The following is a 13552-nucleotide window of genomic DNA, read 5'->3' as shown; positions in this document are numbered from 1 at the left end:
GGTGTTTGGCTGATTTAGAAATGTCTCAGCTGGTCTTGGTAAAAGCTGGTGAAACAATGAGAAGCAGCACATAGGCATCATTCACAGTATCACAGTTTCACAGTATGTTAGTCCAATCCCCCTGCCGGAGCAGGAATACCTACATAAGGTTATACAGGAATGTGTCCAGGCGGGTTTTGAATGTCTCCAGAGAAGGAGACTCCACAACCTCCCTGGGCAGCCTGTTCCAGTGTTCCGTCACCCTCACTGAGAAGAAGTTTCTTCTCAAGTTTAAGTGGAACCTCTTGTGTTCCAGTTTGTACCCATTACCCCTTGTCCTATCATTGTTTGCCATTGAGAGGAGCCTGGCTCCATCCTCGTGACACTCACCCTTTATATATTTATATACACTAATAAGGTCACCCCTCAGTCTCCTCTTCTCCAAACTATAGAGACCCAGCTCCCTCAGCCTTTCCTCATAAGGGAGATGCTCCACTCCCTTAATCATCTTAGTTGCCCTGCGCTGGACTCTCTCCAGCAGGTCCCTGTCCTTCTTGAACTGAGGGGCCCAGAACTGGACACAATATTCCAGATGCGGTCTCACCAGGACAGAGTGGAGGGGGAGGAGGACCTCTCTCGACCTACTGACCACCCCCCTTCTAATACACCCCAGGATGCCATTGTCCTTCTTGGCCACAAGGGCACAGTGTTGGCTCATGGTCATCCTGCCGTCCACTAGGACTCCCAGGTCCCTCTCCCCTACACTACTCTCTAACAGGTCGTTCCCCAACCTATACTGGAACCTGGGATTGTTCCTGCCCAGATGCAGGACTCTGCACTTTCCCTTGTTATATTTCATCAAGTTTCTCCCTGCCCAACTCTCCAGCCTGTCCAGGTCTCGCTGGATGGCAGCACAGCCTTCTGGCGTGTCAGCCATTCCTCCCAGCTTAGTGCCATCAGCAAACTTGCTGATAGTACAGTCAATTCCCTCATCTAAATCATTGATGAATATATTAAATAATACTGGTCCCAGTACTGACCCTTGAGGCACTCCACTAGATACTGGCCTCCAACTGGACTCCGCCCCATAGACTACAACTCTCTGGCTTCTCTCCTTCAGCCAGTTTGCAGTCCACCTCACTACCTGATCATCCAGGCCACACTTCCTCAGTTTAGCTATGAGGATGCTGTGGGAGACTGTGTCAAACGCTTTGCTGAAGTCAAGGTAGACCACATCCACCGCTCTGCCATCATCCATCCACCGTGTTATTTCCTCATAAAAGGCTATGAGGTTGGTCAAGCATGACTTCCCCTTGGTAAAGCCATGTTGACTGCCCCTCATAACCCTCTTATCCTTGACATGCCTTAAGATGGCATCAAGGATAAGGTGTTCCATCAGTTTCCCAGGGATGGAGGTGAGGCTGACCGGTCTATAGTTACCCGGGTCCTCCGTCTTCCTCTATGTTAGCTTCAGCATAAAGAACGCCTGGACACTGAACAGCAATTGGAACCCAGGTATATCCTCACAGCTGCAAGCATCACACTGGAAAACTGGAAGGAGCCTGGCTGTACGAAGCAGTGATACAAAATTGGGCTCTTTTGGAACTGACAGAAACTATTCTCAGTTTCTGTTTTTTGAACCCCAAGAATTTTGTGTACACAATTGAAGAGTTAAGGGATTCCTCATAGTTATCACCAGACACTTAGTGCTGGATACTGACAATAAAGGGTCCTCAAAGAGCCATTACATTAAAACAGGCACCTTCAGTTTGCATTCAGTTTGGACCACTGAATGCAAACTTTCTGTCTCTCTCCATTGCTTCTATGGCAAATCCAAATACAGGAATGGAAGCCTTACTCCTGATCCTAACAGATGCAAAATGTCCCAGTGCCAAAATGAATAAAAAGCAAACAAAAAAGTCCCCTCATTCAAAACAAGACACTTTGCACATGCTTCTCCCCACAAAAGAGTCTGAAAGAACATGGCAATTATTCTCAGTTCACTTCTGAAAGTTGCTCAAATGCTGTGTATAATGAGTTTGGTATAAAAACCTCTAGAAAGCTTGACACAGAGCTCAATACACTAACTACAGTACCCAGCCAAGGTACCATATGTTATATTAACTTGGACTGAATACAGATGCTAGCAGAAACTGTTCAGTGCAATGTTAAAAGTTTTTGGGTTTTGCTTTTTTGCCTGTTTTTCTTTCTGCACATGAGAACACCAAGGCTTCCTCCCCAGGCCAAACAGTCCATTCACTAGTTACAAATAATAGGTTTGAGCTTCTTCTAAAATCTGCTGAGATACCAAGCCCCTAAAATTTCTTAGCTGTGTTCCTGAATATTGAATAAATGGTTATGACAGAAGGTATGATTGTGCTCTCCTGACTTTATGCTGGTGTAAGTCAAAGGACTTCCTACATTACCCATATGCAACTTAGATCAGAACTAGGTCCTCTTATCCTAGGCCATCAAATACCCTCCTACCTAGTACATTTATTTAGTCTCTTGTACATGAGATAGAAAGTGTAGGCTTCTTCTAAAGAAATGTCTACTTAATACTGTCACTAGAACTTTATCAGAAAAGCTAAATGAGTCCCAAAGTCTGCAGTCACAGGAAGCTGCCAACCCTTCCCTTTCAACACTTCCAAGGGAAGGCCCCAGAGGATTTTTATGAAAGTATGTTCTCCTGCAACGCATGGAATGGATATATACAGTATCCATCTAGCTCTTTGGCTTAAAATTCCTCTGCTATCAGAAAAGCCTGTAGAAAGAGTCTCCTTTCACAGCCTCCCCTTTGATGTCTTTTCCTTTTCTGCTACTAAAAGAGAACTAACAGCTTTCTGTACATTTCACTATCATTCATCTCAATTGAGTTCTTTACTCTCTGTAGTGCAAAACTCACATTCTTTCTGCTTTCTCCATCTGTGCCCCTTAAGGTCAGAAAGCCAAAGAGTAGAGAACAGGAGTCATCTCCTAAGGAGATGAGTGCCAAATGTGAGGATGGAGCACTGACAGGGTTGCTGAAGAATGTTTCTTTTATTATATAATGATACACTTCATTGTGGCCTTTTACTCCAGTTTTCTGTAGCTTTAAATAGTCTGAGACTGTACCTCAGATGTTGTATAATGATCCCACTACACTTTCTCTGAAACACACTTTAAAAATCTATACCCGCATTTTCTTTAGAGTGTCTGAGAAAAAAAAAGGCCTGCCCTTTTCCTACTCACAGGGTCCTTACAGTCGTACTTCCACAGAAAAATGGACTGTGACTGGCTGCTAGTATTAGCAGAATGAAAGGACTCTGTTTTCACTAGAAAGCAAATCCACCATACAGCAGCCAAAATGTGGAGACTTTTCTAGAAATGCCCTTGAATTGTCTGGTTTGGATGCCATTGGTTAGATGGCATCATCCAAAGACATGTGTAACAGATCCAGCTGTGCCAGCCATGCTATGCATAAGGTTCTCTTAGGGACACTATTGGGCTGCATGTTGCTGAGAGCTGAGTGTTTTTTCTTGTGCACCAGCAAGAAAGAGGTTTGGGAAGAGGTTTATTTTACACTTCACAACCCCAAGTGCTTCCTGTCTGTTAAGTGTCAGAGCTCAGACACCAAATTCCAAGAGCTTTGAGTATGTGCCTAACTTCAACAGAGGATTATCGCAGCTAATCTCTGCAGTATGGCCTGGAACATACAAAGCCAAAATTACAAGATAAGAAGAAGGAGAGCTTTCAAAAATGCAGACAAAACAACATTGTGCTTGAGATAAGAAGAAACCAAGGGAAAGATCCAAGGAGAATGCATGAAAATTAAAGAAACAGGTAAAAAAAATCAGTTGACAACATTAATTCAATCTATAAATTGAAATATTTTCTTCCCCAGAAGAAACACAGGATATTAAGCATTGTTCTTGAGATGGCAGAATGAAGTACCAGTGGGAATGTGAAATAAGACGATTAGCTCAGGGTAAGGCTCTTTTTCCACAGGGGCTTGAGAAACTCACATCAAAAGCTAAAGGCAGCTTAAAAGTTAGGAAAAAAAAACCAAACCAAAACCAACCAAAGCATCATTAAACTCACACTTGGTAAAGATGGAAATGGCAGTGATCACAATGCCATTAGGCAGTGTGACTGGTAAAGGAACAGGGAAGTGTCAGCAGGTGGGTCACTGGAGGAGAGTGGCTCTGATTGGGGCAGAGCTGCAGATCTGCAGGTGTGACTAACAGCCACATAGGCTAAAATCCTCTGGTCAAAGTTTCAAAGCAAACCACTGACATCTTCTACTGTGCTCTGTCTTCATTTATCAAATCAAGATAAAACTGGCAATCAAATTGGTTATTTTTGTATTATTGGAGGTGTGAGGCAAGAGATATTAGAAAGACTGACTTGTAAGTGAGGATCCATTGATTCTCTGACGAGCCTCTCAGGATGAACAGATATTGCTGCCACAACAGTAATCAAGAAATGCCATGTTTGAAATCCAAGTTAAAAAGAAGCCTTTTTAAACTGGAACGTGTCTGAATGCATTAAAACAGTTCCATATTTGCAAACAAATTGTTCTTAATGTACTTACATGTTGGTGTTGGAGGTAGCAGCCGCCTCCTCGGAGATCTTTTTGTGTCATAACAGATCTGTGAATCATCTTCCTCAAAAAACCCATGTGGGTGATGATAACCTTTTGGTCTCTCAAAATCTGAGTCATGGCAGTGATACCTACAGTGGTAATCATATATATGCCTGCATTTAAAATACAATAAAACCCATGTTATTTCAGTGAGTTCTTGTAAATTGCGCTATTAGATTTCTTCTAGAAGATTTTCAATGCTATGGTTTCTCCAGCAAGATAACCAAACACTACATTACTCAAACATTACACGACTCAAGTTTAAAATCCAGTTTCTGCATGCAAACTGATTTTGAGATAGCGAGCACAATCTTTTGTAATAGTATAGTTACATAGTAAGTTCTCAGGTGAAAATTTTTTCAGATTCTATTTTTTGTGAAGTTATTCTTGCCAGTACAGGCTCAAATGTAGGGCCTCAGCTGTACAGTGCTGAAAAAAAGTACAAAATAAAAATACCCTTTCCTTACTCCTGCCATGCCCTCTTGTGAACTCTGGGTACCATGTGGGAGCACAGAAACTCAGAGAATGGATTTAAGCCTTTTACTTTCTAGTTAATTATCTTATTGAAAAATCAAACCTTGGGAGGGTGTTATCTGACTGTATCAAAAATCAATACAATCAGTTTGACAATATAAAAAACTTAGTGACCTGAGAGTTCTGTAGAATTTAGCTTTCATGGAAATCTTAGTTTTTATGCAAACCAACAAAACACAGATCAGGCTGCTGATCTTGCCAGAATTCAGATGGCAAAGAAAGACAGTATAAGAGGAGGAAGAGAATAAAGCATGTCTGGCATTTGTGCATATGCACTTACGTATCTAAGATAAAATGGAAATAAATTCCTCTCTTTCTGAGCTGGACTTCAAAGTAAAAAAAAGACTGATAGAAGTAGAGGATATTTTTGAGAAGTTACTGAATAATTCAGCAGAAGAGAAACACAGCTTTTGTAAGGAAGATGAACACAATCTACTCAACATCTAAATGCACCTGTCTTTCTACATCATATGGAAAGGTGAATATTATGGAATGAAAAAAAAATTATAAGATACTTGGGAAAAAGGTACTCTTTTTTATATAAGGGAAAAAGGTACTTTTTTTTTTTTTTTTTTTTTTTAAATAACAGAAAGCCTTTCAGTATTACCAAATAGAGGTCCTGTTCCATGACAGGTTGGTACTCAGAAAACATCGGAACCATCTCACATTTTGAAGACTGAATCAGGAATATCAGGACTTCCTCCCAAAGAGCGCTAAAACATTGCCTGAAAAACTCGACACCTATTATTTACGTACAGAAGGGGTCCCAGTGCAAAGTTAGGACCTGCCCTATTGCTGAAGCCATGGGTACAGTGCTCAAATCAAACTAATCTGCTAATGCTCCAAACCAAACTAATTTGGGAGCCACTGTTCTAAAGTTAGAAAAACCCACCCCAGTCCATTTCTGAAGAAACTATATGAAATAAAGTTGCAGAGAAAAGCTTTAATTTATCAAAAAGCTTTTGCTTCTTAAATCTGAAATTAAGATATCAAATGCAAAGACCACAGGAGTTAAATACACAGGATGAGGCAAGAGTTGTTAAAAACCATTACTGGACCCTACTGTACAGAAATACTGTAATTAATTAGAGTATCACAGTATCACAGTATCACAGTATGTTAGAGATTGGAAGGGACCTCAAAAGATCATCTAGTCCAATCCCCCTGCCAGAGCAGGAACACCTAGATAAGGTTACACAGGAATGTGTCCAGGCGGGTTTTGAATGTCTCCAGAGAAGGAGACTCCACAACCTCCCTGGGCAGCCTGTTCCAGTGTTCTGTCACCCTCACTGAGAAGAAGTTTCTTCTCAAGTTTAAGTGGAACCTCTTGTGTTCCAGTTTATACCCATTACCCCTTGTCTTATCATTGTTAGCCATTGAGAAGAGCCTGGCTCCATCCTCATGACACTCCCCCTTTATATATTTATATACACTAATAAGGTCCCCCCGCAGTCTCCTCTTCTCCAAACTATAGAGACCCAGCTCCCTCAGCCTTTCCTCATAAGGGAGATGCTCCACTCCCTTAATCATCTTAGTTGCCCTGCGCTGGACTCTCTCCAGCAGTTCCCTGTCCTTCTTGAACTGAGGGGCCCAGAACTGGACACAATATTCCAGATGCGGTCTCACCAGCGCAGAGTAGAGGGGAAGGAGGACCTCTCTCGACCTCCTGACCACCCCCCTTCTAATACACCCCAGGATGCCATTGGCCTTCTTGGCCACAAGGGCACAGTGTTGGCTCATGGTCATCCTGCCATCCACTAGGACCCCCAGGTCCCTCTCCCCTACACTGCTCTCTAACAGGTCGTTCCCCAACCTATACTGGAACCTGGGGTTGTTCCTGCCCAGATGCAGGACTCTGCACTTTCCCTTGTTATATTTCATCAAGTTTCTCCCTGCCCAACTCTCCAGCCTGTCCAGGTCTCGCTGGATGGCAGCACAGCCTTCTGGCGTGTCAGCCACTCCTCCCAGCTTAGTGTCATCAGCAAACTTGCTGACAGTACACTCAATTCCCTCATCTAAATCATTGATGAATATATTAAATAATACTGGTCCCAGTACTGACCCTTGAGGCACTCCACTAGATACTGGCCTCCAACTGGACTCCGCCCCATAGACTACAACTCTCTGGCTTCTGTCCTTCAGCCAGTTTGCAGTCCATCTCACTACCTGATCATCCAGGCCACACTTCCTCAGTTTAGCTGTGAGGATGCTGTGGGAAACTGTGTCAAATGCTTTGCAGAAGTCAAGGTAGACCACATCCACCGCTCTGCCATCATCCATCCACAATGTTATTTCCTCATAAAAGTCTAGGAGGTTGGTGAAGCATGACTTCCCCTTGGTAAAGCCATGTTGACTGCCCCTCATAACCCTCTTATCCTTGACATGCCTTAAGATGGCATCAAGGATAAGGTGTTCCATCACTTTCCCAGGGATGGAGGTGAGGCTGACCGGTCTATAGTTACCCGGGTCCTCCTTCTTGCCCTTTTTGAAGACTGGAGTGACATTTGCTTTCCTCCAGTCCTCAGGCACCTCTCCCGTTTCCCAAGACTTGGTAAAGATGATGGAGAGTGGTCTAGCAATGACTTCCGCCAGTTCCCTCAGCACCCGCGGGTGCATCCCATCTGGACCCATGGATTTATGGATGTCCAGATTGCTCAACTGGTCCCTAACCCATTCCTCATGGACTAAGGCAAACTGCTCCAGTGACCTGACTTCATCTGAGGTCTCAGGAGTACAGTGCTCTTCAGGACAGCCTCCGGCAGAGTAGACTGAGACAAAGGCGGCATTCAATAACTCTGCCATCTCAGTATCTTCTGTCACCAGGGCACCCATCCCATTCACCAGTGGGCCAACCTTGCCTCTGGTGTTAGTTTTATCAGCTATGTATTTGAAAAAGCTCTTTCTGTTGTCCTTGACCCCTCTGGCCAGATTTAATTCTAAGGAGGCCTTAGCCATCCTAGCTGCCTTCCTACATCCTCTAGCAGCAGCCTTATATTCCTCCCGAATGGCCAGCCCCTCCTTCCATGACCTATAAACTCTGCTCTTCCACTTGAGCATACCCAGCAGTTCCTTATTCAGCCACGCAGGTCTCCTGGCCCTCTTCCTTGACTTCCTACGTGTCGGGATGCTCAGCTCTTGAGCTTGGAATAAGCAATCCTTGAATGCCAACCAACTATCTTGGGCCCCTTTACCTTCAAGCAGCCTTGCCCATGGGATTTCCCCTAGCAATTATTCCAAGTTTTGGCCAGAGAAAACAGAAATGAGTTTGAAAACTGAGAGGAACCAGGTTACAAAACTAGAACTCTGTAGTTACAGCAAGGAGCTTCAGATTAATACAAATTTGGCCATTATGCAGAAATACATATTCGTCAGAAATGTTAGCTGTTGACTAAAATTCACTTGATAGCATATCCATAAAGGTTATGAATAAAACTTAAAAACATCTGTTCCAAAGATATGAAGGACAGGACAACTATGACTGTGTGTTTGTACTAAGGAGACAAAAAATGGTCCCAAGAGCAGGATTATTAGTAAAGAGGTGAAATGAGAATTTTCAAAAGGAAGTCGTCCAATTCTTTATTGGTCCAGCTAGTACTACTTTCTGATCTCAGTCCAGAGATCATCAATTTCACCTTTCTTTTTACCTTATAGGAAAATTCATTTCTAAAGATTCCTCTATCTGAGCTTGATCCATCTTTAATTTTATGTGGAATTTTATTTCAGAATGAAACACTTCTTTGGTTATGCACTAGTTTATACTCAGTTAAAGGAACTTTGTGCTTTCCTTTGGCTTTGGTGAATAAGTTTTGATGGAGTCAGCATATGATATCAAATACAAAAGATCTTTAGTCCACATACTATTTCCCTTCACCATTGCACTTGCCTGCAGTTGTGGAGTATTATGGGGAATAAGCAGGAGGAGTTAGAAACCTGTGTTCGGTCAGTAGATTATGATCTGGTGGCAATTACAGAGACATGGTGGGACAGCTCACATGACTGGAACGTGGTCATAGATGGCTATGTCCTTTTCAGGAAAGACAGGCCAGCCAGGCAAGGTGGTGGGGTTGCTCTTTACGTGAGAGAGCAACTACAATGTACTGAGTACTGTCCTGGCACAGACGAGGAGCAGGTTGAGAGTCTATGGGTGAGAATTAAGGGGCAGGCTGGCAGGGGTGATACTGTTGTGGGTGTCTGTTACAGGCCACCAGATCAGGGTGAGGAAGTTGATGAGGCCTCCTACAGGCAGCTGAGAGCGGCCTCACAGTCACAGGCCGTGGTCGTCGTGGGGGATTTTAACTTTCCTGATGTTTGCTGGAAAGACTATGCAGCAACCCAGCCACAGTCCAGGAGGTTCCTCCAGTGCATTGATGATAACTTTCTGATGCAAATGGTGGAGGAACCGACAGGAGAGGAGTGCTGCTGGATCTCATCCTCATTAACAAGGAGGGTCTAGTTGAAGCAGTAAAGGTTGAGGGCTGCCTCAGTTGTAGCGACCATGAAATGGTGGAGTTCAGGATCTCATGCGGCAGGAACAGAATAGCAAGCAGAATTGCAACCCTGAACTTCAGCAGGGCAAACTTTGGCCTTTTCAAGCAATTGCTAGGGGAAATCCCATGGGCAAGGCTGCTTGTAGCTAGGGGCCCTAGATAGTTGGCTAGCATTCAAGGACTGCTTCTACCAAGCTCAAGATCAGAGCATCTCAACACTTAGGAAGTCAAGAAAGGGAGTCAGGAGACCTGCATGGTTAGACAAGGAACTGCTGGGTAACCTCAAATGGAAGAGGAGAGTTTACAGGTCATGGAAGGAGGGGCTGGCCACTTGGGAAGAATATAAGGCTGCTGCTAGAGGATGTAGGAAGGCAACTAGGAAACCTAAGGCCACCTTAGAATTAAACCTGGCGAAAAGGGTCAAGGACAACAGAAAGAGCTTTTTCAAATATATGGCAGATAAAACCAACACCAGAGGTAACGTAGGCCCACTGATGAATGGGGTGGGTGCCCTGGTGACAGAAGATACAGAGATGGCAGAGTTGCTGAATGCCTTCTTTGTCTCTGTCTACTCTGCTGGAGGCTGTCCTGAGGAGCCCTGTACCCCTGAGGACCCAGAGGAAGTCGGGAAATTGGAGGAGTTTGCCTTAGTTGATGAGGACTGGGTTAGGGAGCAATTAGGCAATCTGGGCATCCATAAATCCATGGGTCCAGATGGGATGCACCCCTGGGTACTGAGGGAGGTGGCTGAAGTCATTGCTGGACCACTCTCCATCATCTTTGCCAAGTCTTGGGAAACGGGAGAGGTGCCTGAGGACTGGAGGAAAGCAAATGTCACTCCAGTCTTCAAAAAGGGCAAGAAGGAGGACCCGGGTAACTATAGACCGGTCAGCCTCACCTCCATCCCTGGGAAACTGATGGAACACCTTATCCTTGGTGCCATCTCAAGGCATATCAAGGATAAGAGGGTCATTAGGGGCAGTCAACATGGCTTCACCAAGGGGAAGTCGTGTTTGACCAACCTCATAGCCTTTTATGAAGACTTAACAAGGTGGTTGGATTATGGCAGAGCAGTGGATGTGGTCTACCTTGACTTCAGTAAAGCGTTTGACACAGTTTCCCACAGCATCCTCACAGCTAAACTGAGGAAGTGTGGCCTGGATGGTCGGGTGGTGAGGTGGACTGTGAACTGGCTGAAAGACAGAGGCCAGAGAGTTGTGGTCAATGGGGTGGAGTCTAGTTGGAGGCCAGTATCTAGTGGAGTGCCTCAAGGGTCAGTGCTGGGGCCAGTATTATTCAATATCTTCATCAATGATTTAGATGAGGGAATTGAGTGTACTGTCAGCAAGTTTGCTGATGGCACTAAGCTGGGAGGAGTGGCTGACACGCCAGAAGGCTGTGCTGCCATCCAGCGAGACCTGGACAGGCTGGAGAGTTGGGCAGGGAGAAACTTGATGAAATATAACAAGGGAAAGTGTAGAGTCCTGCATCTGGGCAGGAACAATCCCAGGTTCCAGTACAGGTTGGGGAACGACCTGTTAGAGAGCAGTGTAGGGGAAAGGGACCTGGGGGTCCTAGTGGAGGGCAGAATGACCACGAGCCAGCACTGTGCCCTTGTGGCCAAGAAGGCCAATGGCATCCTGGGGTGTATTAGGAGGGGGGTGGTCAGTAGGTCAAGAGAGGTCCTCCTTCCCCTCTACTCTGCCTTGGTGAGGCCACATCTGGAATATTGTGTCCAGTTCTGGGCCCCTCAGTTCAAGAAGGACAGGGAACTGCTGGAGAGAGTCCAACGCAGGGCGACAAAGATGATTAAGGGAGTGGAGCATCTCCCTTATGAGGAAAGGCTGAGGGAGCTGGGTCTCTATAGTTTGGAGGAGACTGCGGGGTGACCTCATTAATGTTTTTAAATATATAAAGGGTGAGTGTCACGAGGATGGAGCCAGGCTCTTCTCGGTGACAACCAATGGTAAGACAAGGGGTAGTGGGCTCAAACTGGAACACAAGAGGTTCCACCTAAATTTGAGAAGAAACTTCTTCTCAGTGAGGGTGACGGAACACTGGAATAGGCTGCCCAGTGAGGTTGTGGAGTCTCCTTCTCTGGAGACATTCAAAACCCGCCTGGACACATTCCTGTGTAACCTTATCTAGGTGTTCCTGCTCCGGCAGGGGGATTGGACTAGATGATCTTTTGAGGTCCCTTCCAATTCCTAATATTCTGTGATTCTGTGATTAACTTCATTAGAGAATTTTCAGTGTAAGTGCTTAGTGAAGCCTTTACAGATACATACATAATTTGTTAAAATATTTTTCCCAGTTTAACAAATATCCTCACCTGTTTCGTGACAACATACTGTCTTCCTCATAATATTCTTCTCCACTAAAATACTCCTGCTCTCCCAAATAATGATCATCATTGCAATAATCTTGAACTGCACGCTCTTCACGGCAAATAGTAGGTCGACGCCCATCACCAGAGTCAGATCTGTAAGCAGCAAACAAATACTTTTTTTATATTTTATCTATATAAATTATATATTGTATATTTTATAGACAGTTCTTTATAGACAGTGCTTCCAAGAAAAAAAAGAAAGAAAAAAAAAAGACAAGTATTAACAACTCTTGCCAGAATTATGTCGAACTACAGTTCAGAACATGTCTATTTCATGTTTCCTGAAGATGACCTCCCTTTATTTCCTTATGGTACAAATAAGAAAATAATTAATAGGCGGATGCTCAATGAAGTAAAATACATTTAAGACATTTTACATAATATAAACTCAGAGTACTTTGCAAAACACTGCATCTCTCAAATGCCTGAAGTTTGCCAAACAGCTAAAATACTAAGGGGCACTTGCTGAGATATTCCAAGAAAAGTCTGAAATGCACACACAGATCTAGGCATTAAAAACTAGCACTGAATGCACAGTCAGCAATGCACTACAAATGACACAATACACCCTATTTTTAAAATTGTCTTAGAAAATATTCTGACATAAAGAAAGTTGAAGACCATGTAGTGATAGGACAAGGGGGGATAGCATTATACTGAAAGAGGGTAGATTTAGATCAGACATTAGGAATAAATTCTTTGCTGTGAGGATGGTGAGGCACTGGCACAGGTTGCCCAGAGAAGCTGTGGCTGCTCCATCCCTGGCAGTGTTCAAGGCCAGGCTGGATGGTGGTTGGAGCAACCTGGTCTAGTGGAAGGTGTCCCTGCCTGTGGCAGGGGGGTTGGAACTGGATGAGCTTTAAAGTTCCTTCTGACCTAAACCATTCTATGATTCTGTGATTAGACCAGGAAAGATTTTGGGTCCCCTAAAAATTGAACTGCACACATTAATATCAAAACTAAAGCCAGTGTTTTTCCAGTCTACACAAGTCAATTTTAAATAAGGACTGCCATTAGGTGTGATTTTTTTTGCCTGTTGAAAACTGCATAAACCTGTCTGGACTTTAAAAGGGCTGGAATAATTTTGACCTTTACCAGAAGTTTATCCTTTTAGAACAGGCAATGGAAAATTTGACTTTGAAATTGTCACTTAAGTTATTTAGCATATGCATTGTCATAGTTGATTTTGAAAATTGTACAGAACGAAGAAAAGGAAAGGAAGAAAAGGAAGGAAGAAAAGGAGAAAATTATACTTTGTCCTTTTCAATTGCAGTGGAAATATACCAACTCACCTAATATATGTTTCATAGTAACGGGTTCTATCCAGGTAAACCATGAAAATAAGGAGAAAGATATTTTAAAATCAGGTAGTTTAGAGAAATTCATTGATGATTACAACATCTGTGCTGTAACTAACAATTGCACTTTCAAGAAAACTACTACTTTCAAACCTTATTAAAGTTATGTACATTTCCCATACATCAGAGCTATATTTTAAACACATTTCATGTATCAGTAGGCAACAGAAATGAAGCTAAA

The 13552-nt window shown here is 43.6% G+C and overlaps 1 protein-coding gene across 1 annotated transcript in view; it reads right to left on the bottom strand.

Moving 5' to 3' along the window:
* Positions 1-13552, bottom strand: part of CACNA1D (calcium voltage-gated channel subunit alpha1 D) — a gene marked incomplete at both ends in the record, with an annotated part of 193841 nt that overhangs the window by 2407 nt on the left and 177882 nt on the right. The window contains 3 exons of the mRNA XM_080625329.1: positions 4553-4716; positions 11957-12106; positions 13306-13332. Coding sequence (XP_080481455.1) covers positions 4553-4716; positions 11957-12106; positions 13306-13332 — 341 coding nt within the window. The remainder of the gene's footprint in view (positions 1-4552; positions 4717-11956; positions 12107-13305; positions 13333-13552) is intronic.

This window comes from Psittacula echo (assembly GCF_963264785.1).
Source record: "Psittacula echo genome assembly, chromosome: 9".
Classification (NCBI taxonomy): domain Eukaryota; kingdom Metazoa; phylum Chordata; class Aves; order Psittaciformes; family Psittacidae; genus Psittacula; species Psittacula echo.
This window is presented reverse-complemented; position numbering and strand designations above follow the sequence as displayed.